Raw genomic sequence first — 27594 nt, 5'->3', positions numbered from 1 at the left:
GGTGAAGCGCTTTCGCAGAGTTAACTGCTCCAACAAAACCACTTGTAACATTTATCACTTTTAACATTTAAGATAACATTTATATTTTGTAGACTTTGGCTGTTTATGTTTCTTACTGAAATATATAGACTTTCTGGAAAAACATGGCACTGCAGAACAACAGGTACTGAGGAGTGTAAAAGGGAACTGTGCTTGCTTTTATCATAGTGTAAAGATATCCACTGCCAGTTCTATTCTGACACCTTGGATAGTGGGGGTCACGGCCATCCATTATCAACAGAGACCCTAGAGCAGTTAGGGTTAAGTGCCTTGCTCAAGGGCACATTTTCACCTTGTCAGCTCTGGGATTTGAACTAGCAAACTTTCAGTTACTGGCCCAATGCCCTAACCTCTAGGCTACCTGTCGCCCCTTCATCACAGAATGGAAGTGGAGGTCCGTCCATATCTTCCAGCATAGCATGATGAGGGATTGCTTATTGTAACGGCTTATCTCCCAGTAGGGAACAAGTGATTAGTCTTCAGTCTGAGGCAGCTTTCATTCCTCTACACAAGATTAAAGCCCAGCTATCACCCTCTGTATCTCATGATACTCGTGCTTTCATTAACATATCATTTTCGCTCTACCCTAATTTTAAGGCATTGTAGAGATACAGATGCAGGAAATGTAAAACTTGTAGTGTATTTGAGGTTTAAAAAGGCTTCTAAAGTTTTTCATTTCCACTTAATTTTCCCCTTAATTGTCCACGTAAAATGTATCAACCGCTACAAAAATGTCCATTAATTATAATCCACATAATAATTCACATTTGATATTGATACAGGATTTTTTTCCTGTTGTAGCAAACTTGTTCAATTTACGATCCTACGTCTGTAGAAAAAAAATGTAAACCTGAAATACAGTAGTTCAATGGTAGTGAATACCAAACAGCAAAAACCTGTCATGGCATAACCAGATTCTTCAGGGGAAATGAGAAGGTGGTACAAGGTATCTTCAATGTCAAGCATGAAATTGTGTATATAAATCAATTTATGCATATGGGTGGGTGCAGCTTTGTGTGGGTATGTGTGAATGCACTTGTGTCTCTGTATGGAGGCCTGCTCTTACTGTAAAGTCCAAATAACTAGAGGTGACTGTCACAAGTGGAAAGGCATGGCCTATCCAGCAACCATAAAGAGCCCTTTCACAATCTCAGCCCCTCTCCATCACACTCAAGTGCTAAAAGCAATTACAACAGCACTCTGTTTGATTGAGCTCTCTGTCGATAGCCTGTCAGTCACAATCAACCTTTCCATTTCTGACCCCACTTTTACTCCCCCGCATCACATCCAGACCTGTTCAGATTTGGACACAATAGCAGCCCCTCTCATATAAAGATATAAGACTTTGCCTTGTAGCACCATTCACTAAAATCAGTTAACTTTAAATGCAAAGTCTGGCCTGTACGTGCTGCATTTATGCCATTAGTACTTTCAGAGGTGTTGGTGATAGGTCTCGCTGGATATAGGACTCAGGGACCAAGACTTTTATGAAACAGACCCCAATAGTGATTAGAAATCTTAAATTTGATGGCTCAGGACTGAATCTCCTCTGGTGTACAGATGGTGGAAAATGACAGTTGGCGTAATGAAACATCATCTGACATGACACATCTCATCATGTCTCCCCTGTGCTGGATCACAGAGATAACAGAGCATATTCACATGCTGCCAGACTGAAACACTTACATCTAAAACGTATTCAGAGAGCCTGGAAACTCAAGGTCAGCCATGTGCATAAATTAATGTGGAACCAACTCTGGAGGTGGGAAACCAACACGGCCCACTCCAAAGGACTGTGGGCTCTCATTCTCCGTGGCCGAAGTAAGTAAAACATTTAAGCGCGTTAACCCTTGCAAGGCTGCCAGCCCAGACGGCTTCCCTAGCCGCGTCCTCAGAGCATGAGCAGACCAGCTGGCTGGAGTGTTATATTCATTCTCTCCCTATCCCAATCTGCTGTCTCCACTTGCTTCAAGATGTCCCCCATTGTTCATGTACACAAGAAAGCAAAGGTAACCGAACTAAATGACTATTGCCCCATAGCACTCACTTCAGTCATCATGAAGTGCTATGAGAGGATAGTCAAGGATCATATCACCTCCACCTTACCTGACACCCTAGACCCACATACACTTGCATACTGCCCCAATATGTCCACAGACGATGCAATCGCCATCGTACTGTACACTGCCTTATCCAATCTGGACAAGAGGAATACCTATGTAAGAATGCTGTTCATTGACGATAGCTCAGCCTTCAACACCATAGTACCCTCCAAGCTCATCATCAAGCTCGGAGCCCTCGGTCTGAACCCCACCCTGTGCAACTGGGTCCTGGACTTCCTGACGGGCTGCCCCCAGGTGGTGAAGGTAGGAAACAACACCTCCACTACGCTGATCCTCAACACAGGGGCTCCACAATGGTGCGTGCTCAGCCCCCTCCTGTACTCCCTGTTCACCCATGACTGTAAATACTTATTTTCCACCATAATTTGCAAATAAATTCATTAAAAATCCTACAATGTGATTTTCTGGATTTTTTTTCTCATTTTGTCTGTCATAGTTGAAGTGTAACTATGATGAAAATTACAGGCCTCTCTCGTCTTTTTAAGTGGGAGAACTTGCACAATTGGTGGCTGACTAAATACTTTTTTGCCCCACCGTATATATATACTGAGATCATGTGACAGATCATGTGACACTTAGATTGCACACAGGTGGACTTTATTTAACTAATTATGTGATTTCTAAAGGTAATTGGTTGCACCAGATCTTATTTAGAGGCTTCATAGCAAAGGGGGTGAATACACATGCACACACCAGTTTTCCGTTTTTTTTATTTTATTTTTATTTTTTGCAACAAGTAATTATTTTCATTTCACTTCACCAATTTGGACTATTTGGTTGTAATGCAACAAAATAGGAAAAACGCCCATGTACTAATACTTTTGCAAGGCACTGTATTTGTGTTTCAAGAAAGAAGTGTATATATTTGGCCTGGCAAAGCGGTTTTATGCGCTGACTGAATGGAAGCTTTTTAATCCGCTGGTCTCGGCTGGCCTCGGGAAGAAATTAGGAGTCCTCACTGTCCAAGACCGAGTCAAGACCTAGTACAAATGTATCCGATATCGAGACAAGACTGAGACACTCAATATGTGGTCTCGAAAACGGACTGTCTTGAGTACTACAACACCACTCTTATTTACAATAAAATAATTCAAAATGACAATACACTATTTACCATTCATTTATATTGGGCACAAAATCATCTGAAACACAAACAAAAAAACAGCAAATGCATCCAAATAGCATAAAATTAAAGCTGACAGTATGCACTTTAACCTCATAGCCATTGTATCATTTCAAATCCAAAGTGCTGGAGTACAGAGCCAAAATAACAACATGGTGCCACTGTCCCAATACTTTTGGAGCTGTATGTATTGTATTGTATTGTCATAGAGTAAAATTGTAATGATTGCATTTGCCTAGGTACTCACTTGGTGAAAGCCACATGCCTTTAAAATGAAATAATTCAATAACCTAACAAATCACTAACAAATACAGTCATGGGTAGTAACTCTACAATTCACTCAAATAAATATGCAAATTAGGCTTTACACCAAACAGTGTTAAAATCCAAAAATTATATACTGTAACAGTTGTTAATTTCTTATACTGATAAAGTGTAACAGCATCAGCACTAAGCAAAGGGAGTCCAGTTTACTCTAAATCAGGGCTCTCTAACCCTTTTCCTGAAGAGCTACCCTCCTGTAGGTTTTCACTCCAACCCCAGTTGTAACTAACCTGATTCATCTTATAAACCAGATAATTATTAGAATCAGGTGCACCAGATTAGGGTTGTCGCAAAAATCGAGAGGACGGTAGGTGTCCAGGAACAGGGCTGGAAAGCCCTGCTCTAAACCAAGTGTTATGTTTTACACTGTACGTGTTGCGTATTTTTCTACAATAGAGTTATGCAAAAACCACAATCAAGTTCATTTGAACACTTTAAGAGTTGAATGGGGAGCACTGCAACAGTGTTAAATCTTTAACACTTTCATAAGTGTTAACTGAACACCAGTTCAATGACACTCATATTTTCACTGAAAATAGTGTAAATTTTACATTTCATAGTTAAATGTACACCATTGATTTTGCTGTGCAGGTTTGTGAAGAGATGCCACTTCGTTTATACTAAATCCTTCAGTATCACAGACCACAAATCTCATTGTCTTAGACAATCTCTGTAGTGGATATGGTACATTCTATGGTTCTTCGTAGGGATATGTATCCTCCATTCTTTGTGATGACATTCTTTGTGATGACTTGAGGTGCTTGAGATGTTGAAGGTTGGTGTTAAGATGCTTTTGAAATTCCTTGACCTTTAAAGGGACAGACAACAGAGTCTATAGCCTCAATCCAAAGGAACACAATCTTTGTGAAGAGGATCCCATGTCCCTTTGTAGACTTCAGCTGGCCTGTACATGGTGTACCTCCTTTTGAGTGTGAGACCACCCTCAGTGTCGTGGAGGTTTGATCCAGTTCCTAATAGTCCACTTCTGACCAGAGCACCTCTGGACCACCAGGCGCAGGCCGAAGCTGGCCTCTCTGGACATCTCTACTTCCAAACAACGACCAGTGTCTCTGCTGATTATTGGGCCATTCTAGAGGGAAGAGGAACAAGCGGTGATTATTATTGCAGTATTAACAAGCAATATAGATTTGGCAGGCAGGATTCCTTGTCCCCCCCATTACATTTTTTACCTGAGTAAAGTCCCAAAGCCTCTGTGATGAGCGTGACATTCCCTCACATTTATTTAGACTTGGCGTCCTCCCTCGTCCCTCATCCACCAGACACTTGGTGTTGGGCAGGAACGTAGTGGAGCCCAGGGGACCTAGCTGCAGAAGCCCCGCTGAGGTGTAACGGGCCAGCTAAAAAAAAATCACGTCAATGCCCGGTAAACGTCAATATAAAAGGTTGTACACAAATTCTTCCTATGTAAGCGCCCATACAGTCGTTGGACACAATTGTCTACGGACAATTCCTTCAACCCCATGGCTTGGTTTTTGCTTTGACATGCTCTGTCAACTGTGGAACCTTATATAGACAGGTGTGTACCTTTTCAAATCATGTCTAATTAATTGAATTTACCACAGGTGGACCACAATCAAGTTTTAGAAACATGAAGGATGATCAATGGAAACAGGATGCACCTGAGCTCAATTTCGAGTCTCATAGCAGATCCTCATAGCAGGAATCCTTGTTTCCCCACAAGCCATTACATTTTCAAGTTTTACCTGAGTAATGTCCCAAAGCCTCTGTGATGAGCGTGACACTCCCTCACATAGACTTGGTGTCCACCCTCCTCCCTCCTCCACCAGGGGTCTGAATACTTATGTAAATAAGGTATTTCCGTTTATTGCAAACATTTCACTTTGTCATTATGGGGTATTGTGTGTAGATTGATGGGGGGGTTATTTCATTAATTTTAGAATAAGGCTGTAATGTAACAAAATGTGGAAAAAGTCAAGGGGTCTGAATACTTTCCGAATGCACTGTATATATGGCGTTGACTGTATGTTCCATGCAGGGGAAAACTCAATTGTTTATGAGTTTAATGGACCACACATACCTTTGTTTTGAGTGCATGTTTGATAAATGACACCCAGTGATCCTATCTGCCAAGTTAATTTCACACAACTCCTAATATTTAATTTCATAAGCCACACGTTAGCTTCAATCCATTCACAGTGAAGGGCACAGGTGATTACAGAAGCCAGGGTTTAATTATTCATAGTGAACAACACTCAGGAAACTAGATGCCAGAGAGGATGTTAGAGCCCATCACAGGTGCTGCTGCACTATTCTGAGTAGAGGGATAGCCTAACCTTACAGTGTATAATTGGCTTGTGTCAAGCATATTAATTTGGAATTCACAGAAATACCATGCTAAAGCAAGCTAGATAACATCACAAACAACCACTGTGAGATGAACAATGGAAGGGCTTGAAAGCGAAAGAGCAGGGATGTATGATGTATTGTGGTTTTGTGTGAGGGGGCGGAAGTGATTTATGTTTTCTAATGTAAGCGATTGTGTAAGAGAAAGCCAGAAGATCATATTTTCCCCCAGCTATATCTAAACAGGAAGAATCTTGGAATATACCCTACCTGTGTCACAGTAAAAATAAAAAATAAACTGAATTTATAGTTAAACAGCATAAGATTCCCTGACCTGAGATGTCATGCCGTGGCACGGGTAGAGAATAGGACTGCTTTCATCATCTGGTCCTTGGTCTAAGCAATAGCCACTGGCCTTGCTGTTCCGCACCTCACCGTAGGTGATGGTGTCGTTGTACACTCGCATCTCTGGATACACATTCTGCAAGTACCACTGGAAACTGCGACATTGCAATTTCTTCCTCAAGGCGATTCTCTCAGAAACATCTCCAAAATCAACCCCAGGGTTCTGATTTGTTAAAAAACAATTCACAGCACCAAAATCAATGACCAATTAAGATCAGAAGTTAGTAGATGCAATTGAGCTGTAAAATATTGTTCCCCTTTAGGGAACTACACTAGACTTACATTGATGGGGATATTCCAGGCCATGTATACATGGGATTTGTAGTCATCCATCCATACCTCAGCTGCCCTCAAGGCATTGCGCTTGGCATAGTAATCAATGTCGTTGTTGTAGGGTTTCTTGGTGCGTTCAACGTGTGCCACCCGAGCACAAGGTAAAACCTCCATACTCCCTCCGCACTGCCATACCTAAGCAATAACATAGACAGTTCAAGAAAGAAAAAGAAGGCAACTGCCCACAATTGCTTGGACATTTTTCAGACAAAGGGTCACTTTATTGTGTGTATTATTATACTGTGCTGGTGGTGTTGCCAGAGAGTTGTTTTTTAGAGTACCTCTCCATTTAAATAAAAAAATGTTTTACCTTTATTTAACTAGGCAAGATCAGTTAAGAACAAATTCTTATTTTCAATGACAGCCTAGGAACAGTGGGTTAACTGCCTGTTCAGGGGCAGAACGACAGATTTGTACCTTGTCAGCTCAGGGGTTTGAACTTGCAACCTTCCGGTTACTAGTCCTACGCTCTAACCAGTAGGCTACCCTGCCGCCCCATACTCCAGCGCTGTGAGCACATCACAGAGAGTTGTTTTTTAGAGTACCTTTCCATACTCCAGCGCTGTGAGCACAGCACAGAGAGTTGTTTTTTAGAGTACCTCTCCATTCTCCAGCGCTGTGAGCACAGCACAGAGAGTTGTTTTTTAGAGTACCTTTCCATACTCCAGCGCTGTGAGCACAGCACAGAGAGTTGTTTTTTAGAGTACCTCTCCATTCTCCAGCGCTGTGAGCACAGCACAGAGAGTTGTTTTTTAGAGTACCTCTCCATTCTCCAGCGCTGTGAGCACAGCACAGAGAGTTGTTTTTTAGAGTACCTTTCCATACTCCAGCGCTGTGAGCACAGCACAGAGAGTTGTTTTTTAGAGTACCTCTCCATTCTCCAGCGCTGTGAGCACAGCACAGAGAGTTGTTTTTTAGAGTACCTTTCCATACTCCAGCGCTGTGAGCACAGCACAGAGAGTTGTTTTTTAGAGTACCTCTCCATTCTCCAGCGCTGTGAGCACAGCACAGAGAGTTGTTTTTTAGAGTACCTCTCCATTCTCCAGCGCTGTGAGCACAGCACAGAGAGTTGTTTTTTAGAGTACCTTTCCATACTCCAGCGCTGTGAGCACAGCACAGAGAGTTGTTTTTTAGAGTACCTTTCCATACTCCAGCGCTGTGAGCACAGCACAGAGAGTTGTTTTTTAGAGTACCTTTCCATACTCCAGCGCTGTGAGCACAGCACAGAGAGTTGTTTTTTAGAGTACCTTTCCATACTCCAGCGCTGTGAGCACAGCACAGAGAGTTGTTTTTTAGAGTACCTCTCCATTCTCCAGTGCTGTGAGCACAGCACAGAGAGTTGTTTTTTAGAGTACCTCTCCATTCTCCAGCGCTGTGAGCACAGCACAGAGAGTTGTTTTTTAGAGTACCTCTCCATTCTCCAGCGCTGTGAGCACAGCATAGAGAGTTGTTTTTTAGAGTACCTCTCCATTCTCCAGCGCTGTGAGCACAGCACAGAGAGTTGTTTTTTAGAGTACCTCTCCATTCTCCAGCGCTGTGCGCACAGCACAGAGAGTTGTTTTTTAGAGTACCTCTCCATACTCCAGCGCTGTGAGCACAGCACTGAGAGGTACCTCAAAATAGTATTATATGGCTTAAATCTCTTTTGATACAATCAACTCTCTCTCATTTATTGTTGTGCTGTCTCCCTCTTCCACTCCCACTGTCTCTTCTACCTGGACCACATTTTTTTAATGTTATTCCCCACTGAGAGTAATAGGTGCAAACATGGGCTCTTCTCCTCCTCTCCGTACCCCTCCCTCTCTCCACATCCATCTCTCTCCTGCTGTCTCCTGTGTGTCCTCTCGTTTCCCACACAATGCCTCTCACGTCATAACGATCATGTCTGGGGCAATGAAGTGTAAAATATGCCAACGCACCAGCCTGTGTGCCAGTGGGACACTGATAGGTGACTGCAGAGTTCTGGATCACATTAAATTCTCACACTGGGACACAACTTCCACACCAATGTCACTGCAGACTTTTTGACTGTCTACAAAACCAAAATAGTCCCCCCCAAAAAAACATTAAACTATCTCAGTAATATTATTGCAGAGTAAAGGAATCCAAATGGGTACAAATAATTCACAAATCACTTGACAAATGTTTTTGGTGCACTACAAGGGCATGTTTTTGTTATTCAGCAGAATACCAGGTGCCACGGTGCAGGATAACTTTCATCCATATTCATGCCAACTGGTCTCCCTGTATGCTTAGAGCCTAATGACTACTTAATGATCTCAGCAGAGCCACACAGAAAACATGATTGCAACATGAAGGGAGAGAAATTAGTCAGAACAGCCGATATGTTTCAATAACAAGACATTGATGTCAAATCACCGGAAACGATCAGAATTAAGTTATTTTTGGACCTCCTCAGGTCAATGATAGGATGGATTTTTCCATTGTGCTCGCTAGTAAAACTGAACTTGTTTTGAATCATACTTCAGATAATGGCAGCTGATCACGTTTAAAAAGATTTTGAAATCTATTTGGATCACTCAAATGAAAATGAGGCCAAAATCAATAGAATAATTTTCTGTAGTTTACGTTCAAATTAAATCACACCCACATCCTTTTTACTGTGACGGAGCTTGATTGAACTTCATTCATGACTTCCAGCACACAAACACTTAAAACTCTCCAGTCACAAAGACCTAATGATTTTCTCGCTCTATCATATATTTGTACTAGGCTAACACATTATGGATCACAGGGTTTGCATTTTACCAAGCTTAAACTAATGGATTACTTTACAGAACATTTTCCTCAGTTCTTAGTTTAAGCATGTACCACTTAGAAACTTACCCTCATGCCCAACTCAATGTTCTCTCCTCCATACACCTCCATGCCTGGGTCTAGAAGGCCAATCTCTCTAAAGTATTCTCTGTTCACCACAAAGGAACAGCCAATCATGGCAGGGGTCCTGAACAGGAGAAATCACATCTTGTATAACCGCCCAGTACAAAAGCGAGTTGTAAAATATGGTATATTTTAAGAACATGTTTTTCAAGCCCTCATTTACAGTAAAACAACATACATCAGAGTATTGCACCAGAGTGCTGCCAAAGCACCTGCCCCCTGTCACTCCCTGATCTGTTTCACCTGTCCTTGTGATTGTCTCCACTCCCTCCAGGTGTTGCTTATTTTCCCCGGTGTATTTATCCCTGTGTTTCCTGTCTCTCTGTGCCAGTTTGTCTTGTATGTTCCTGCTTTTTGTATTCTCTTTTTGCTAGTCCTCCTGGTTTTGTCCCCTACCTGTTTTTGGACTCTGTACCTGTTTTTGGACTCTGTACCCACCTGCCTGACCATTCTGCCTGCCTTGACCTCGAACCTGCCTGCCACTCTGTACCTCCTGGGCTCTGAACTGGTTTTGACCTTTTGCCTGTCCACGACCATTCTCTTGCCTACCCTTTTGGATCATAATAAATATCAAAGACTCAAACCATCTGCCTCCCGTGTCTGCATCTGGGTCTCGCCTTGTGCCCTTATAGCCCCCAATAATATCTAAGATATATATTTTTCCCCATACCTGATGGGGGCCGTCTGATCTCCTCTGTCCAGCCAGGCCTGAGGGGGTATGATGTACATACACCACAGGCCCCAGTTGTAGCCATGGGCTGCGTTGTCATACCGCTGCACCTCAAACGTGTTGTGCTTGATGTTGTCGATCGACGGCAGAATAATACGTGTTCGATCCTCCCTGATTCTTGTTAGGATTGGCTCTGCCCTATCAAAGGAGGAAAGGAGACACATTTTAGTTACATTTTGTACCTCTATAAATGTTGTAATATCAGGAGTGTGAGATGTTTACTGGTAACTGTACAATATCAACCATACTCAACAAGTTGTCCGGATCCAGACCCAGAACAGGGTCAATACGGATGTTTTTAGGAACTCAGTCGGGCTTTCAACTTACTGCTGTTGAGCGTTTTAATAGTACCATGAACAGGGTGCAGTTTCACAATGTGGTAGGCATGGGCAGTTTTCCTCTTGTTATGTCATTCTCTGACAGACCTTAGAGAGCTATTTATAGCCTGTCAGAAATGTCCATTTAATCAACTAGCTCATGTTAGATAGGTAGGCCTAACTTATCTTCATCTTGTAGGCTATGTATCATAGCCACATTGGCCAGATGAATTGCCCAGGAGCCTTGCCAGGGGACCCCATTGATTTTGCTGAGTCAGCCAGGTATCATGTCAACACACAAGATACGGGACACGCAAAATATGTAGAATTGCAGGAAATTAGCTTTAAATCTGCAACATTTTAAAACTGGGGGTTTCATGACAGTAAATCATGTTTCTGTCATCTCATCTGTTCCCAGATGGAAAACGGGACCACCGCAGTCTGTTCAAATATTTCATCACCATCAAAACATCCTGACGTCTCACTGCTAGCAGAGGGAGGTGCACTTCTCATCTTTCCTTACACTTGACACCTCCTTTCCCATTTCACGCCTGTTCCAGAGATCAAAACCAAATCAATATTAATGTATGTAGCTAGCAGTTCTCTGTATTACGGCTGTAGTGAAACGCTCAGGCTGATGGCCTCACATGGGACACATGGTTCTGCTTTTTAAGTGTCAAACTAATTTACTGAAGCATTCAGAGAGAATTTTCCAATGCGGTCATAACATTAGCAAAGAGTGCAAATAAGGAGTCTACATTTCACAGCTGCAATATCATTTTAGAACAAATAGGGATAACCTCTGAGAGTTAGTGTAACCTTTCCAGAATGAATTGCTCTTTCCAAAGTGGCGTGGTGAAGATGGATTGCAGTGACTACTGTACCTCCTTGTCTTTCCATTACTGAAGGAAAGGAATACCTCTGATATGCAAATAAGAGAGCTCTTGTTCTGTCAGACTGTCTTAAGACTCAGACGCACAGACTCTATCAGCAGGTCTCAGTGTAATGAATTCCAGGCTTATAATAGTACAGTATGTTGCTACATATTGGAGGACACATGAGTGTTGCACCGCAATGTTGGGAAGAATCTGCATCTGATTGATTGATAATGCATGAGATTATTTTAAACTCCTTTTCAATCTGTGGGAAAATAAGAATCTCTTTCTCACCATGCTGTGTTGAACTCAACATGTGCGTCAAAGAAGCCAACAACTGGTGCAGTGGCTGCTTTCCATCCAAGGATTCTGGCCCGTATAAGTCCCTCTCGTCTGCTATTTCTGACAATCTTCACTAGGCCTGGATAATTCTTATTCACATACTGATCCAGGTTCAGCTTTAGGTCCACTGAAAAAACAAACAAAGAATCAAGTGTTGGAGCAAAAACTAGAAAACAATAATTTCAGGTAGGTCTCTCTCACTCACCCTCACCCTCACCCTCACGCTTACACACACACACACACACACACACACACACACACACACACACACACACACACACACACACACACACACACACACACACACACACACACACACACACACACACACACACACACACACACACACACACACACACACACACACACACACACACACACAGTCTTTTATAACTAACCTTGTGGGGACAACCCACAACCCACTAACCCCTAACCCTAAACATTACCATAACCCAAACCCTAACCTTAACACCAAAACCTAACCTTAACCCAAACACCCTAGCTCCTAACCCTAAACCTAATTCTAACACTAACACTAATTCTAACCTTAACCCTAAACCCCTTAGAAATAGCATTTGACTTTGTGGGGACTACTAAAATCTCCCCAGATGGTCCAATTTTTATTAGTTTACAATTCTTGTGGTCCCCACAAGTATAGTTAAACACGTCCACACACATATACACACACGCGCACTGGAAAAGCCCTTGAGTTACCACTGTCACTGTTGTCGTCCACCAGGATGATCTCCTTGAGGACGTATGCAGGTGTGTGATTGACCAGGCTGTTGACTGACCGTAGGATCACAGACAAGGCCTCGTTTACAAAGATGAATACCACCGTCATCTGAGGGAGGTCATCTGGGTAAGTCATCAGCTTGCACCTGTCAACACAATTTAGTGAGAAGCTGTCACATCAGTTCCCTAAACTCAAATGTTATCTTCTTTGTTTTCAAGCTGTGAGGGCAGGGTTTAGGACCTACTTTTTCGGCCTGTAGTCGGGAATGGATCTATCCAGAGGGATTTGATTGCTCAGCTGTGCATTGTAGCCATAATCTTTGTACTTTCCCCCATCTGGGTCACGGACGGGGTTTCTCAGGGTTGCAGGGTTCCTGGCCTGCCCCTGTCTCAGACCCATTTGTCCCTCCAGCAATCCAACCGGCTTTCCCAGCCCTGTGGAAATTCAGAGGAAAATGTTAGACTCAAGCTGTTACACCTTTCATTTCAATTCGTCAATCATTTGAGCCGTCTTTTTTCCGTTGAGAAACTAAACCAAATGTGAGCATCTAGATGAATTGGAGAGTTGGCAATAGAAGTGTAGACAGGGGAAATAATTGACATGTCTACTGACTGACTCCAGCACCTTCCCTGTTAAAGATAGGATGCCGGTGGATGAAATAATACTTAAAATCATCTTCAGAAACTCCCAGTCTGACTGACAAACAGGAGAGCCAGGTAGAAGGAAGCTCAAGGTTGTTATTATTATTCTTTATCTAGACTCTACTAGTGGAGAGGAATACAGAACAAGGGGACAGGATGATTGACTTGTAATGTGAGTAGAATGTCTTATACTGTCAGTAGTACAGTAGGACCTGGCATCTTGCTCATCCAATTTCTGAACTGATTATGCATTTAAACACTGATAATAAGTGTCAAAGTGACATAGTCAAATCTTAATTATTGAATTAATTAATTGATTAAATTAGCTTGTCCCTTGAGGTGGATTTTTAGAAAGCAAATGGATCAGACACCACATTGGATACTGAAGATGAATCTGTAAATGTGGTATACAAATGTAGAATCTTCATTTGACCTATATTGTCACAGTAAAATAATCCTGCAGCAACAGGATTTGAACATTTAGTCCATAATGTTGCTTGACCGGTGGATAGGCCATTAGCTGGCCAAAAGTAGGCTACATGAACAGTGCAATACTGTTAATATAACCGTGTGTAAGTCGCTCTGGATAAGAGCGTCTGCTAAATGACTTAAATGTAAATGTAATGTAAATGTGTGTTACTGCGGGTTTTCAGAGAATTTATGAATATCCCGAAGCTCATCTGCATATCCTGCAGTTCAGGAAAATTCTCAGCTACAAAAGAGTGATCAAATTATGATCCTACATCCTTAATAGTCAAACCCTTTGGATCCCGCGACGCAGTTAGCATCAGTTGCTGGGACTGCTAGTCTCTGTTCAGTGATCCTGCCAAGGACAAGTCTGATGAGCTATTTGGCATTGCAACTATGTGTTGCAGCTAGCTAGTTGCATATCAAGCTATCTGGGTTTTCTTGAGGGCTTGAACACAGCCCGCGACGCGGTTAGCCATTGTGGCTGTGATCGTGGAAAGCCCGGGTTTTGTGGCTGCCTAGATCCCTACTGTTTATTGTTTTCAATCTTCCCTGTGACCTGCCCTGTCTGGAACTGCGAGGAGTAACAGCATAATCTACCTTGCTAGCTACCATGACAAAGACCAAAGCCGGCTGAAGTACCGTTGAGGTCAGTGGTGTCTCTCTGTCACAGGTGAAAGTGACAAAAATCACAGGTGAAGGTGACAAAAATATAAATTAATTGATTAATGGACAGCTGAATGTACGTATTTTTTTTCTTACTTTGTTTGCTCTTTTCAGTATTATATGCTAACATCAGATAACATTCATATATTAGCCATTTCTGAGACTCACTTAAAAAATTAATTTGATGATACAGCAGTAGCAATACAATGATATAACATCTACAGAAGCGACAGATATGCTTATGGGGGAGGTGTTGCTGTATATTGAGACATATCACTGTAATGCTTAGAGAAGATCTTATGTCAAGTGCTATTGAAGTGATGTGGTTGCAGGTTCACTTGGCCCATCTAAAGGATTTTCTTTTGGGGTGTTGCTATAGGCCACCAAGTGTGAATAGTCAGTATCTAAATAATATGTGTGAAATGCTTGATAGTGTATGTGATGTAAACAGAGAGGTCTACTTTCTTGGGGACCTGAATATTGACTGGTTTTCATCAAGTTGTCCATTCAAGAGGAAGCTTCTTACTGTCACCAGATCCTGTAATCTGGTTCAGGTTATTAATCAACCTACCAGGGTGTTTACAAACACTACAGGAACAAGATCATCCACATGTATCGATCACATTTTTACTAATACTGTAGAACACTGTTCTAAGGTGTGTCCATACCCATTGGATGCAGTGATCACAATATAGTGGCTATATCCAGGAAAGCCAAAGTTCCAACAGCTGAGCCTAAAATAGTGTATAAGAGATCATGCAAAAGATTTAGCTGTGACTCTTACAGTATGTGGATGATGTTACAAATATGTGTTGGTCTGATGTAATTAATGAGGAGCATCCAGACGCTGCACTTGAATTTATGAAATTGCTTCTTTCAATTATTGATAAACATGCACCTGTTAAAAAACTGATTGTTAAAACTCCATGGATTGATGGGGGATGTTAAACTGTATGGTTGAAAGAGATGGGGGTAAAAGGAGTGGCTAATAAGTCTGGCTGCATATCTGACTGGCTGATTTACTGCAAATTGAGAAATTATGTGACTAAACTCAACAAAAAGAAGAAGAAACTGTATTATGAAGCCACGATCAATGATATTGGAGTACTTTAAATTAAATTATTGTCGGAAAGACAAATTCAACTCCAACTTTCATTGAATCAGATGGCTTATTCATCACAAAACCATTTGATGTTGCCAATTATTTTAAGGATTTCTTAATTGGCAAAGTGGGCAAACTTAGGCAGGAAATGTCAATAACGAACTGTAAGCCATTGTATTCATGCATAAAAAATAAATAAAAAATGAAAGAAAAGCATTGCAAGTTGGAATTTGCAAAGTTAGTGTGGGATAGTTGGAAAAATTGTTATCGATCAATAATGACAAACCTCCTGGCATTGACAACTTAGATGGAAAGCTACTGAGGATGGTAGCTCACTCTATAGCCACATTTATTTTAAATAATATGTTTTATTATTTTCCAATAAAAGAAAATAATTTTAAAAAGACAGCAATACAGACATTTACATTCATTGTACTGTTTAATGGGATGGCTAATTTAGAGGACAAAACAAAACTTAACTCCTATTAGGTGGTACAGGTATAAGAAGACAGCATATAGTCATTACAAGCAGTGTAGTTAAGCCCGAAATAAATATTGTGTGGAGTACAGCAGATCATCAACCCAATGAGACCATACCACCCTGCATACCACTGCTGGCGTGCTTCTGAAGCTAAGCAGGTTTGGTCCTGGACTGTCCCTGGATGGGAGACCAGATGCTGCTGAAAGTGGTGTTTGAGGGCCAGTAGGAGGCACCCATTCCTCTGGTCTAAAAGAATATCCCTATTCCCCAGGGCAGTGATTGGGGACATTGCCCTGTGTAGGGTGCTGTCTTTCGGATGGCACGTTTAACGGGTGTCCTGACTCCCTGAGGTCATTAAAGATCCCATGGCACTTATTATAAGAGTAGAGGTGTTAACCCCGGTGTCCTGGCTAAATTTCCAATCTGGCCCTGATACCATCATGATCACCTAATAATCCCCAGTTTACAATTGGCTTGTTCATCCCCCTCCTCTCCCCTGTGACTATTCCCCAGGTTGTTCCTGTAAATGAGAATGTGTTCTCAGTCAACTTACCTGGTAAAATAACAGATAAAAAATGTATCCAGTATCAGCTGCCATATTTTGTAAAACATTGGACTTCTATTGGAGGTATTGTATCAAATATTTTCCATATGTATTCCATTCCCTAAATCCTGTAACCACATTTCAAAGGTAGGTACATTCTCCAATTTTCAACATTGCAATATGAGCCTTTTGGTTTGTAGAGTACAAAAAGAGACAGCCTTTCCCTCCTGGTTATTCCCATCAACTGTACCAAACAGAGCAATCAATGGGTCTGGGTCTATAACTCTATTGAAGATAAGTAATCAAAAATGAGAGCCCAGTAAGCATGTAACTTCGGACATGTCCAAAATAAGTGGGTCAACGTCCCCTCATCCTGCTTGCACCTCTCCCACAGTGGTGAGGTGTCCGGGAATATTTTATGCACTTTTACTTTTGAGTAATGTAACTTGTGTATCACCTTAAACTGTACAAGGTTGTGTCTGGTATTCACTGAACTGTGGTTAATATTCCTGAGAGCTTCTACCCAGTCCTCATCTGAGATTTCTGAACCAAGTTCTTGTTCCCAAGCCCTTTTAATAGTGTCTTTGGATACCTCTATGTGGGCCTGTAGCACATCATACAGTCTAGAGGCCGACCCTTTTGAATGGGGTTTGACAAGGATCAAGCTATCTAATGTAGGACTATTTGGCTTAATGCCATACTGTGGGATATGTGTCCTGAAGAAATTCCTGATTTTTTTTTTTTTTTCGTTTTTAAATTTTACCTTTATTTAACCAGGCAAGTCAGTTAAGAACATATTCTTATTTTCAATGATGGCCTGGGAACAGTGGGTTAACTGCCTGTTCAGGGGCAGAACGACAGATTTGTACCTTGTCAGCTCGGGGTTTGAACTCGCAACCTTCCGGTTACTAGTCCAACGCTCTAACGCTCTAACCACTAGGCTACGCTGACGTACCTGAAAAAATGTGTTGTTGGTATGTTAAACTTACCCTGTAAGTTGTTGAAATGAAGCTGACCATCGATGCATAAGTTACCAATTGTTGTGAGCCCCTTCTCCCTCCACCCCTTCTCCCTCATCCAATGCAGGGTAGAAAGCGTGATTCAGGCAAATCGGGCTGTCAATGTATACAGTGGGTATGTTAAGAAAATACTTAATCTGTTTCCAGATCCTAAGAGTATGACAAATGACTGGATTAGAGTCATAAGTGCCTTTTTTCACATATGATGGACTATTAACAGGTGCCAGGAGTGAGGAACATTGACAGGAGGCCTGCTCAATCAAATGCCACGCAGGCATATCCTTCTGTCTCATCGCAGGTAAACTTTCCCTCCAGAAAGACACAATATTCAGATTAGCAGCCCAATAATACAGTTTGAAGTGAGGAAGGCCAAAGCACCCCTCTATCTTGTACTTGCATAAATGCTTCTTTGAATTTCTGGCTGCCTTGTTATCCCATAAAAATGCAATTACTATTGAATCCAGTGTCTTAAAATAGCTTTGTGGTATGAATTTGGGTAGACATTGGAAGAGGTAAAGAAACCTGGGTAGGACAACCATTTTAATAGCGTTTATACGACCAACCAACGAGATAGGCAGAGTTTTCCAAAAATCTGTATTTTGTTTAAGGTGATACATTTTCATTTCCCAATTCACTTTCAATAGCTGAACAAGGTCTCTTGTCACTACAATGCCAAGGCTTGTGAACTTGTCCATCAATGTTGTTAATGGGGTAGATTGCAGAAATTGCATATCAGCAGGCCGGGATATCGGCATCAATTCGCTTTTTTGCCTGTTTATCTTGTAGCCAGAGAAGGAGCCAAATGTATTTATCAAGTTAAGTAAGAGGGGAATAGAAGTTTTAGGCTTGGATAAAAACAAAAGAATATTGTCTGCATATAGGGACATTTTGTGCTGCGTGTCTTTTATTTTAACCGGAGCTATATCGGCACATGCACGAATGCGTCGTAGCAAGGGGTTCCATGGCTATAGCGAAGAGAGCAGGCGAAATAGGGCACCCCCTGTCGGCAGCCCTTGAACAGGCGGAATGACTGCGATATTTCCTGGGTGGTTACCACGGACGCCATTGGATGTGCATAAATAATTCTTATCCAATTAATTAAATTCCTTTCCATACCCGAAATGCTCTAGAACCGTCATCATATACTTCCACTCAATCTAATCAAACGCCTTCTCTGCTTCAAGAGCAATTACCATTGCCTCAACTTTATGATCATGATACATTACATTGAAAAGGCATCTCAAATTGTAGTATATATGTCGGCCCAGGATAAAACCTGTCTGGTCAGGGTGTATGATGTCAGAAATATATTTTTTAAATCGGTTTGCCAATATCTTTGTCAACACCTTGTTTTCTATGGGGAGTAAAGACACGGGGCGATAAGACGACATCTCCATGGAATCTCTATCTTTTTTCTAGATCAGTGCTATTGTAGCCTCATACAGTGCTTGCGGGAGTTTTGGCGTTTTCTTTGGATTGTTTAAACATTCGCAACATAAGTGAAGATAGACTGGCGCAGCACTTCTTATAGAATTCTATTACATATCCATGGGCCCAGCGGCCTTGCTGTTTGGAAATTGTGCAATCGCTGTGTTAATTTCCTCTAAAGTTATCCCAGCATCGACTAGTTTAGGAAGTTCACATTCATTGAGAAAGCGTTCCATAGTTTGTGGATCAGTAGCCTCACATTTTGATTGATATAGCTCTGAGTAAAACTGCACAAAGCATTTATTAATATCCTGCGGATCTGTTACTATTTTACCCTTCTTGTCTTTTATTTTGTGAATAGCTCTAGATGCCTGTACATGCCTTAGCTGTCTTGCTAAGAATTTATGTGGTTTGTCACCCACCTTTGTTGCGTACTAGCAAGTAAAGAGCCCACCCATTTCGGAAGGATGGTATTGTATTCATATTTCAACTTTGTGATCTTCTCAAGGACTGCATTCGAGGAACCCATCCTTAAAATGTTCTCCTGTTCCCCTTATAGCCACATTTTAAATCTGAACATAGAGGAAAGTCTTTGTCCTCAGGCTTGGAGGGAATCCAAAGTAATTCCACTACTCAAGACTGGTAAAGCGACCTTCACTGGTTCAAACAGCAGACCTATAACACAACATGCCATTGGAACACAGGTGTGATGGTTGCTGATAATGGGCCTCTGTACGCCTATGTAGATATTCCATTAAAAATCTGCTGTTAATCCAAGTTTATCATTTTAAAAGGCTAATTGATCATTAGAAATGTCACGTTCTGACCTTAGTTCTTTTGTTATGTCTTTGTTTTAGTACGGTCAGGGCGTGAGTTGGGTGGGTTGTCTATGTAATTTTTCTAGGATTTGCTATTTCTGTGTTTGGCCTGGTATGGTTCTCAATCAGAGGCAGCTGTCAATCGTTGTCCCTGATTGAGAACCATATTTAGGTAGCCTGTTTTCTATTGTGTTTCTTGGGTGATTATTTTCTGTTCTGGGTTTGTATTTCACCGTTCAGGACTGTTTTCATTTCATTCTCATGTTTTGTTGTTTTTGTTCGAGTATTCGTTTTCATTAAAATAGAATATGAATACTTACCGCGCTGCACCTTGGTCCTCCTCTCTATCTCCCAATGACAAGCATTACAAGAAAACCCTTTTGCAATTATGTTAGCACAGCTGAAAACTGTTGTCCTGATTAAAGAAGCAATACAACTGTCCTTCTTTAGACTAGTTGAGTATCTGAAGCATCAGCATTTGTGGGTTCCGTTACAGGCTCAAAATGGCCAGAAACAAATAACTTTCTTCTGAAACTCATCAGTCTACTCTTGTTCTGAGAAATGAAGGCTATTCCATGTGAGAAATTGCCAAGAAATTGAAGATCTCGTACAACGCTGTGTACTACTCTCTTCACAGAACACAGCAAACTGGCTCTAACCAGAATAGAAAGAGGAGTGGGAGGCCCCGGTGCACAACTGAGCAAGAGGACAAGTACATTTGTGTCTAGTTTGAGAAACACCTGTTAGTTTAACACATGTTAGACTGAAGTCGAACAAAACAACCCCCACAATCTTTGTATCATCAATTTCTCTCAGTCAATCATCAGTCATTTGTGTAAGTGCTGTGCTTGTTGAATGTCTTTCTCTATAAGCATGCTGAAAGTTTGTTGTCAATTAGTTTACTGCATTATATCTGGTCAAACTCAATTTTTTCCAAAAGTTTACTAAGGGTTGGTAACAGGCTGATTGGTCGGCTATTTGAGCCAGTATCTTTATGGAATTTAAAATTACAATGCTTGTCTTTCATCATTTGGTCAGATATACTTGGATGTGTAGTGTCAGCATTTGCTGCTAGCAAAAGTTTGCTAATCTTGCCAATTAAAAAAATAATTTAAAGTAGTTGGCAAAATCAGTTGTTTTTGTGATGAATGAGCAATCTGTTTCAATGAATGATGAAGCTGAGTTTGCCCTTTGATCCAGAATTTCATTTAAGGTACTCCAAAGTGTTTTACTATCATTCTTCATATCATTTATCTTGATTTCATAATGTAGTTTCTTCTTCTTTTTATTTAGTTTAGTCACATGATTTCTCAATTTGCAATAAGTTTGCCAATCGGTTGGGCAGCCAGACTTATTTGCCATTCCTTTTGCCTCATCCCTCTCAACCATACAATTTTTCAGATCCTAATCAACTAACAGTTTTGACATTGTAATCAGAGGGCTGTTATAAATACTATGCATGCCAGAGACTGAGAGACTGACTGCATCACTTCTTATTTTTATAAGAAACATTAATGTGTTGAAAATACAAAATTGTTTGCATAGTAAATTTACACACAGCTCTGACACACACACTTACCCCACCAGACATGCTACCTGGGGTCTTTTCATAGTCTCCAAATCCAGAACAAATTCAAGAAATTATATATAGAGCCATTATTGCATGGAACTCCGTTCCGTCTCAAAATACTGAAATAAACCTGCAAACCTGGTTTCAAAACACAGATAAACCAACACCTCACAGCACAACGCCTCTCCCCTATTTGACCTAGATAGTTTGTGTGTATGCATTGATATGTAGGCTGTGTGTGCCTTTAAAAAAATGTATGTAGTTCTGTCCTTGAACTGTCTATTAATGTTCTATATTATGTTGTTTCATATTTTGTGTGGACACCAGGTTGAGTAGCTGCTGCTTTTGCAACAGCTAATGGGGATCCTAATAAAATACCACAAATACCAAATACCAAACCTGCTGCAGAAATGTCACCATCTGGCTTGAATTTCATCACTGATATATAAACTTTATATCTAATACAGTTGAAGTCGGAAGTTTACATACACTTAGGTTGGAATCATTAAAAATTATTTTCTCAACCTCATTTTTCAACCACTCCACAAATGTATTGTTAACAAACTATGTATTTGGCTAAGGTGTATGTAAACTTCTGACTTCAACTGTATATACAGTGGGGGAGAACAATTATTTGATACACTGCTGATTTTTGCAGGTTTTCCTACTTACAAAGCATGTAGAGGTCTGTAATTTTTATCACAGGAACACTTCAACTGTGAGAGACGGAATCTAAAACAAAAATCCAGAAAATCACATTGTATGATTTTTACGTAATTAATTGGCATTTTATTGCATGACATAAGTATTTGATACATCAGAAAAACAGAACTTAATATTTGGTACAGAAACCTTTGATTGCAATTACAGAGATCATATCTTTCCTGTAGTTCTTGACCAGGTTTGCACACACTGCAGCAGGGATTTTGGCCCACTCCTCCATACAGACCTTCTCCAGATCCTTCAGGTTTCGGGGCTGTCACTGGGCAATACGGACTTTCAGCTCCCTCCAAAGATTTTCTATTGGGTTCAGGTCTGGAGACTGGCTAGGCCACTCCAGGACCTTGAGATGCTTCTTACGGAGCCACTCCTTAGTTGCCCTGGCTGTGAGTTTCAGGTCGTTGTCATGCTGGAAGACCCAGCCACGACCCATCTTCAATGTTCTTACTGAGGAAAGGAGGTTGTTGGCCAAGATCTCGAGATACATGCCCCATCCATCCTCCCCTCAATACGATGCAGTCGTCCTGTCCCCTTTGCAGAAAAGCATCCCCAAAGAATGATGTTTCCACCTCCATGCTTCACAGTTGGGATGGTGTTCTTGGGGTTGTACTCATCCTTCTTCTTCCTCCAAACACGGCGAGTGGAGTTTAGACCAAAAAGCTCTATTTTTGTCTCATCAGACCACATGACCGTCTCCCATTCCTCCTCTGGATCCTCCAGATGGACATTGGCAAACTTCAGATTGGGCTTGACATGCGCTGGCTTGAGCAGGAAACCCTTGCGTGCACTGCAGGATTTTAATCCATGACGGCGTAGTGTGTTACTAATGGTTTTGTTGAGACTGTGGTCCGAGCTCACTTCAGGTCATTGACCAGGTCCTGCCGTGTAGTTCTGGGCTGATCCCTCACCTTCCTCATGATCATTGATGCTCCACGAGGTGAGATCTTGCATGGAGCCCCAGACCGAGGGTGATTGACCATCATCTTGAACTTCTTCCATTTTCTAATAATTGCACCAACAGTTGTTGCCTTCTCACCAAGCTGCTTGCCTATTGTCCTGTAGCCCATTCCAGCCTTGTGCAGGTCTACAATTTTATCCCTGATGTCCTTACACAGCTCTCTGGTCTTGGCCATTGTGGAGAGGTTGGAGTCTGTTTGATTGAGTGTGTGGACAGGTGTCTTTTATACAGGTAACGAGTTCAAACAGGTGCAGTTAATACAGGTAATGAGTGGAGAACAAGAGGGCTTCTTAAAGAAAAACTAACAGGTCTGTGAGAGCCGGAATTCTTACTGGTTGGTAGGTGATCAAATACTTATGTCATGCAATAAAATGCTTATGAATTACTTAAAAATCATATAATGTGATTTTCTGGATGTGTGTTTTAGATTCCGTCTCTCACAGTTGAAGTGTACCTATGATAAAAATGACAGACCTCTACATGCTTTGTAAGTAGGAAAACCTGAAAAATCGGCAGTGTATCAAATACTTGTTCTCCCCACTGTAACTTGGCAGTCAAAACATAATTTGTCCATCTAAGAAACATTGCATGGTTAAAACCATCGCTCTCCCAGCCAGATGCAGAGAAACTCATCCACACCTTCATCATCTCCTGGATCGACTATGGCAACGCTCTGATCAAGGTTTTCCAGCTAAATCATTTCAGAGGCTACAACTTTCCAGAATAGTGCTGCCAGAGTGCTGACCAGGACCAAGAAGTCAGCCCACATCACCCCCATCCTTGCTGAACTCCACTGGCTACCGGTTAACTACAGGATTGACTTTAAAATCCTCCTCCTAGTGTTCAAAGCCTTGAATGGATTGACTCCCACCTTTATCAGCGACCTCATTTCTATAAATTAGCCACCTCGCCCTCTTCGCTCCAGCAACTCCCTACTTCTTCAAGTCCCCAAGACACGTCTCCATATTATGGGGGACAGAGCCTTCTGCTCCCTTGCTCCTTGCCTATGGAATGCTTTCCCTGACCATCTGAGAGCTGCTTCATCAATTGGATCTTTTAAAACGGGCCTTAAAATCAGAGGCACATTTTTGGTTTTAGAAGTGGGGGGACATACATTATTATTATTGTTTTTTATCCAGCCGGATAAACATTCCAAACAGCCTACCTCGAGCGCTCCGAGGAGTCCACATGGTCCTAAAGTACACCGTTTCTTCATTTTGTATCACATTCCAATGATACAACTGGGCGGGACAAAAATGCGATTTCAGAATGTGGGGGGGACATGTCCCCCCGTCCCCAGTAAAAGTTGCACCCTTGCTTAAAATAACATATTTCAACTGACTTTCTATTTTATAGTCCTAATCTGGAAAGTCCTTTGAGGATTCAGAATTGCTATTTCCTGCTTTGATTCTAAATGTGTGATGTTTATATCGTTAAAAAAATAGTATTAATTGTTTGTATTTTTGCCTATGTAGAGCTTTGAGATAACACTAATGAAAAGCAGTAAACAAATTAAATGTATTATTATGTATTTATTATTATATAACATCAGGACAGTGGGGTATAGAGATTTCTTCTTGGGTGACTTTGTTATTCATTCATTTTAGTCCTTAATCCTTGTGCAGTAAAAGAAGAGGTGATATTGTCCTTTACACTTGTTTGGAGCAAGATTGAGACCCATCTATTAAAGCTGACACACCATCCATTCTTCTAAACTGCTTTGTAGTGGATTTTAATTATACTCCTCAAAGAGAATGTTATTAAATATTTTCGGTGCTAAAAAGAGGGACCATGGACATTAACTATGGAGAGCTACTGGATGTGCAGACTTTTTTTTCCAGACAGTCCTCTAACACACATCTGATTCAGCTGATCAAGTATTGGCCACTCCTGATCTAATAAAAAAATACATCATTATGGCCAGTCACACAGTGTAACTGTAATAGTTTTAATGATCCACAATTAATTGTTATATAAAACAAACTATAACTCTCCATGTGGATTATACTTGTATAATCCTAGTATTTTGGAAGGAAAACCGCCCTTTGTCTAGGTTCTTTTTGGATGATTGAAAAACAGGGTAGACATGTGGGCTGAAAGTGATGCTGGGAATGGTACTGTAAATATGGATGAGGTAGATGCAGGCCAGGTTGATCAGTTATTCCAAGATAAGAAAAGTACGATACCCATTGGGTTGTATGGCACCTGAGATGCACCTGAGATGCACCTGAGATGCACCTGAGATGTGGCAAATCCATGAAACACTGTCAAATGCATGATTTACTTGAAGCACTATACAATTCATGAATAAAGCCCTGACATGGGGTGAAATAAAGTTACACCAAGCTGACTCTTGATGTTCATGATCACATCAATCAATCATTTACCGTTTAATTGATGGAAGACCACGTCCTCAAGATGTTCGAGCCTTTGAAGAATTGCCTGCTTGTCCACAAAGTTAGTGATTTTTCCATTTCTACGGTTAGATCTTTGCTCAGTAGTCTTGCCGTTTTTCATGAATTCCTCTGATCGATCCTGAATTCTGCAGTAAATCGAGAACAGTATAATGCCCACAAAAACGCAGATGTTTAAAGTCAACAAAGTTTTTATCCGCCGTGCCCCAGCCATGAAACCGAGAGGAATCCGTCAGCATCTACCCATGAAAGAATAACACGTGCACTCCAAGTTTAGTGGCCAATCTTTGTGTATGTGTATTGGCACGAAGTCTCGTCATAGCCACCTCAGTGCTCCCGCGCATCAAAGGAGCTGTCCATTCAGCACCATCCTCGCCGCAGCGATAAGAGTGGGCAAGAAGGCTGTCAAAAACAATAAGCCAACGTAGAATCACATTTCCATTCTATTGCCCAGGGCATCCTCTCCAAATTGGTTCAAGAGAGAAGATATTTTCGGGCGAACTCCTGCCCCCCAACTGATTGCTTACTCAGCGACTGATTGCTTACTCCTAAACAGCATGGCAGTAAATCTCGCTCCAGTGCGCTAAACGCGGAGCTTGTTTCCAGATGCCAGTAGTACAATCGACGACAAAAGAAGCTAGTGTAGTCTAGGCTAATACCCCATCTGGGTCTCCTCAGTCACCCCACTTGAGATCATTTCATAAAATCATGAACAAAACACCAAGGCGTTACTAATGAGAAGTGAATGTAATCCTTAATCGCATGTTACCTTGCTCGCTTGATGAAGACTGTTACGCAAAGATAAAAGGACTGACATAGGCTACCAGTAACCAAGGTATGTCTGATATCGCCCCGATACACTCTGTTTCTGTACAGAGAGATGGAAAGCATCCTTGTTACAGTTCTCTCTCTCTCTCTCTCTCTCTCTCTCTCTCTCTCTCTCTCTCTCTCTCTCTCTCTCTCTCTCTCTCTCTCTCTCTCTCTCTCTCTCTCTCTCTCTCTCTCTCTCTCTCTCTCTCTCTCTCTCTTTCTCTCACGCTCTCTCTCAATTGCTAAAACACAATTTCTGAAACCTTGCTCCATTTCCTGAAAACATTAAATACAAAACCTCATCTTCAAGCACTATTTACATAACCTCTGAAAATGAAACATTCGCCTCAAAACAGTTTTTTTTTTCAAAATCAAACACTGCTCTCAAATCATAAACAAAGTGATCAAAATAATATACACTCTCAAGCAGTCAGTAAACAATACACCGACAAAATAGAAAACACATTGTTCAAAACATACAATTCTCAGGGAGAAGTCATTCATATTTTTCCTTCATTGTCTTCTGATGAACGAAAACATGTTCTATCATAGTAGCTCAAAATTGATCAGAAATTACTACTCTGCTTTGCTCTTTGCAATTTTGTTTTTTGTTCTTCTTCCTCCTTCTACCCCTATTTTTACAGTACTGTACCCTGCATCTTACAAACTTGTCCTTTGTCTCTGTGATACTGTAATTATTGTTCTTTGTTGATATGAGCCTGCAACCAGTCAAAATCTACTGAGCAGTCAGTACTGTTAATAAATGGAAAGCACAATGTTCAGGGCCATACAATTTGTCCATTGTACAGTATACAGCCTACAATGCACTGTACTACAGTATACAATACTAAAAGGGACAAAAATCAAAGGAGTAAACATGTGATCAATGTGCTTCTTCTTGTCTTTGGGCTGAGTCAGGCCAGAGCACTTCGCCGACATCACAAGCAATATTGTCCCTCCTGAGGGAAGAAACCTCTTGTGTGTCGTATCCAGCCCTGACATGATTTCTTACCTATACAGTATCACCACAGGCTAAATCCATGGCTTGCAGCAGATTTACTCTGGTGTAAGGTTGTCTATCATACACTTTCCATCTCCAAGAGGAGAAAAACTCCTCAATCGGATTCAGGAAAGGCAAGTATGGAGGGAGGTACAAGTTTATAAATTGCCCATTGGTGTTAAACCTTTCCCTTTCCGGAGCAGCTCGGTCCCACACTATCACATGGGTGGGAAGGGGATTCTCGTTTAACTCTTGACCCTGCTGCTCTTGAACCTGCTGCTCAAATAAAATATCTCTTAGATTGGCAATAAATCTTAGAAGGTGCTGGGTGTTATATGGCCCGAGTGTAACATGGTGATGTAGAACACCATGTTTGCTGATA

At 41.3% G+C, this 27594-nt stretch overlaps 1 protein-coding gene across 1 annotated transcript; it reads right to left on the bottom strand.

Moving 5' to 3' along the window:
• Positions 1–2969: 2969 nt before the first annotated feature.
• On the bottom strand, positions 2970–26093 carry LOC118391711 (polypeptide N-acetylgalactosaminyltransferase 9-like). Its single transcript, XM_035783213.2, has 10 exons — positions 25376–26093; positions 12818–13007; positions 12552–12718; positions 11790–11964; positions 10244–10441; positions 9520–9637; positions 6622–6807; positions 6269–6502; positions 4800–4967; positions 2970–4699 (listed from the first exon to the last, which is right to left on the bottom strand). Exons 1-10 carry the CDS (start codon positions 25614–25616, stop codon positions 4553–4555), a joined length of 1824 nt encoding a protein of 607 aa, XP_035639106.1. The 5' UTR covers positions 25617–26093; the 3' UTR covers positions 2970–4552.
• Between the last annotated feature and the right edge of the window lie 1501 nt (positions 26094–27594).

The sequence above is a fragment of the Oncorhynchus keta genome, chromosome 12 (assembly GCF_023373465.1).
Source record: "Oncorhynchus keta strain PuntledgeMale-10-30-2019 chromosome 12, Oket_V2, whole genome shotgun sequence".
In the NCBI taxonomy this organism is placed as follows: Eukaryota; Metazoa; Chordata; class Actinopteri; order Salmoniformes; family Salmonidae; genus Oncorhynchus; species Oncorhynchus keta.
The sequence above is the reverse complement of the archived record's forward strand: the minus strand, read 5'-3'. Positions and strand labels throughout refer to the sequence as shown.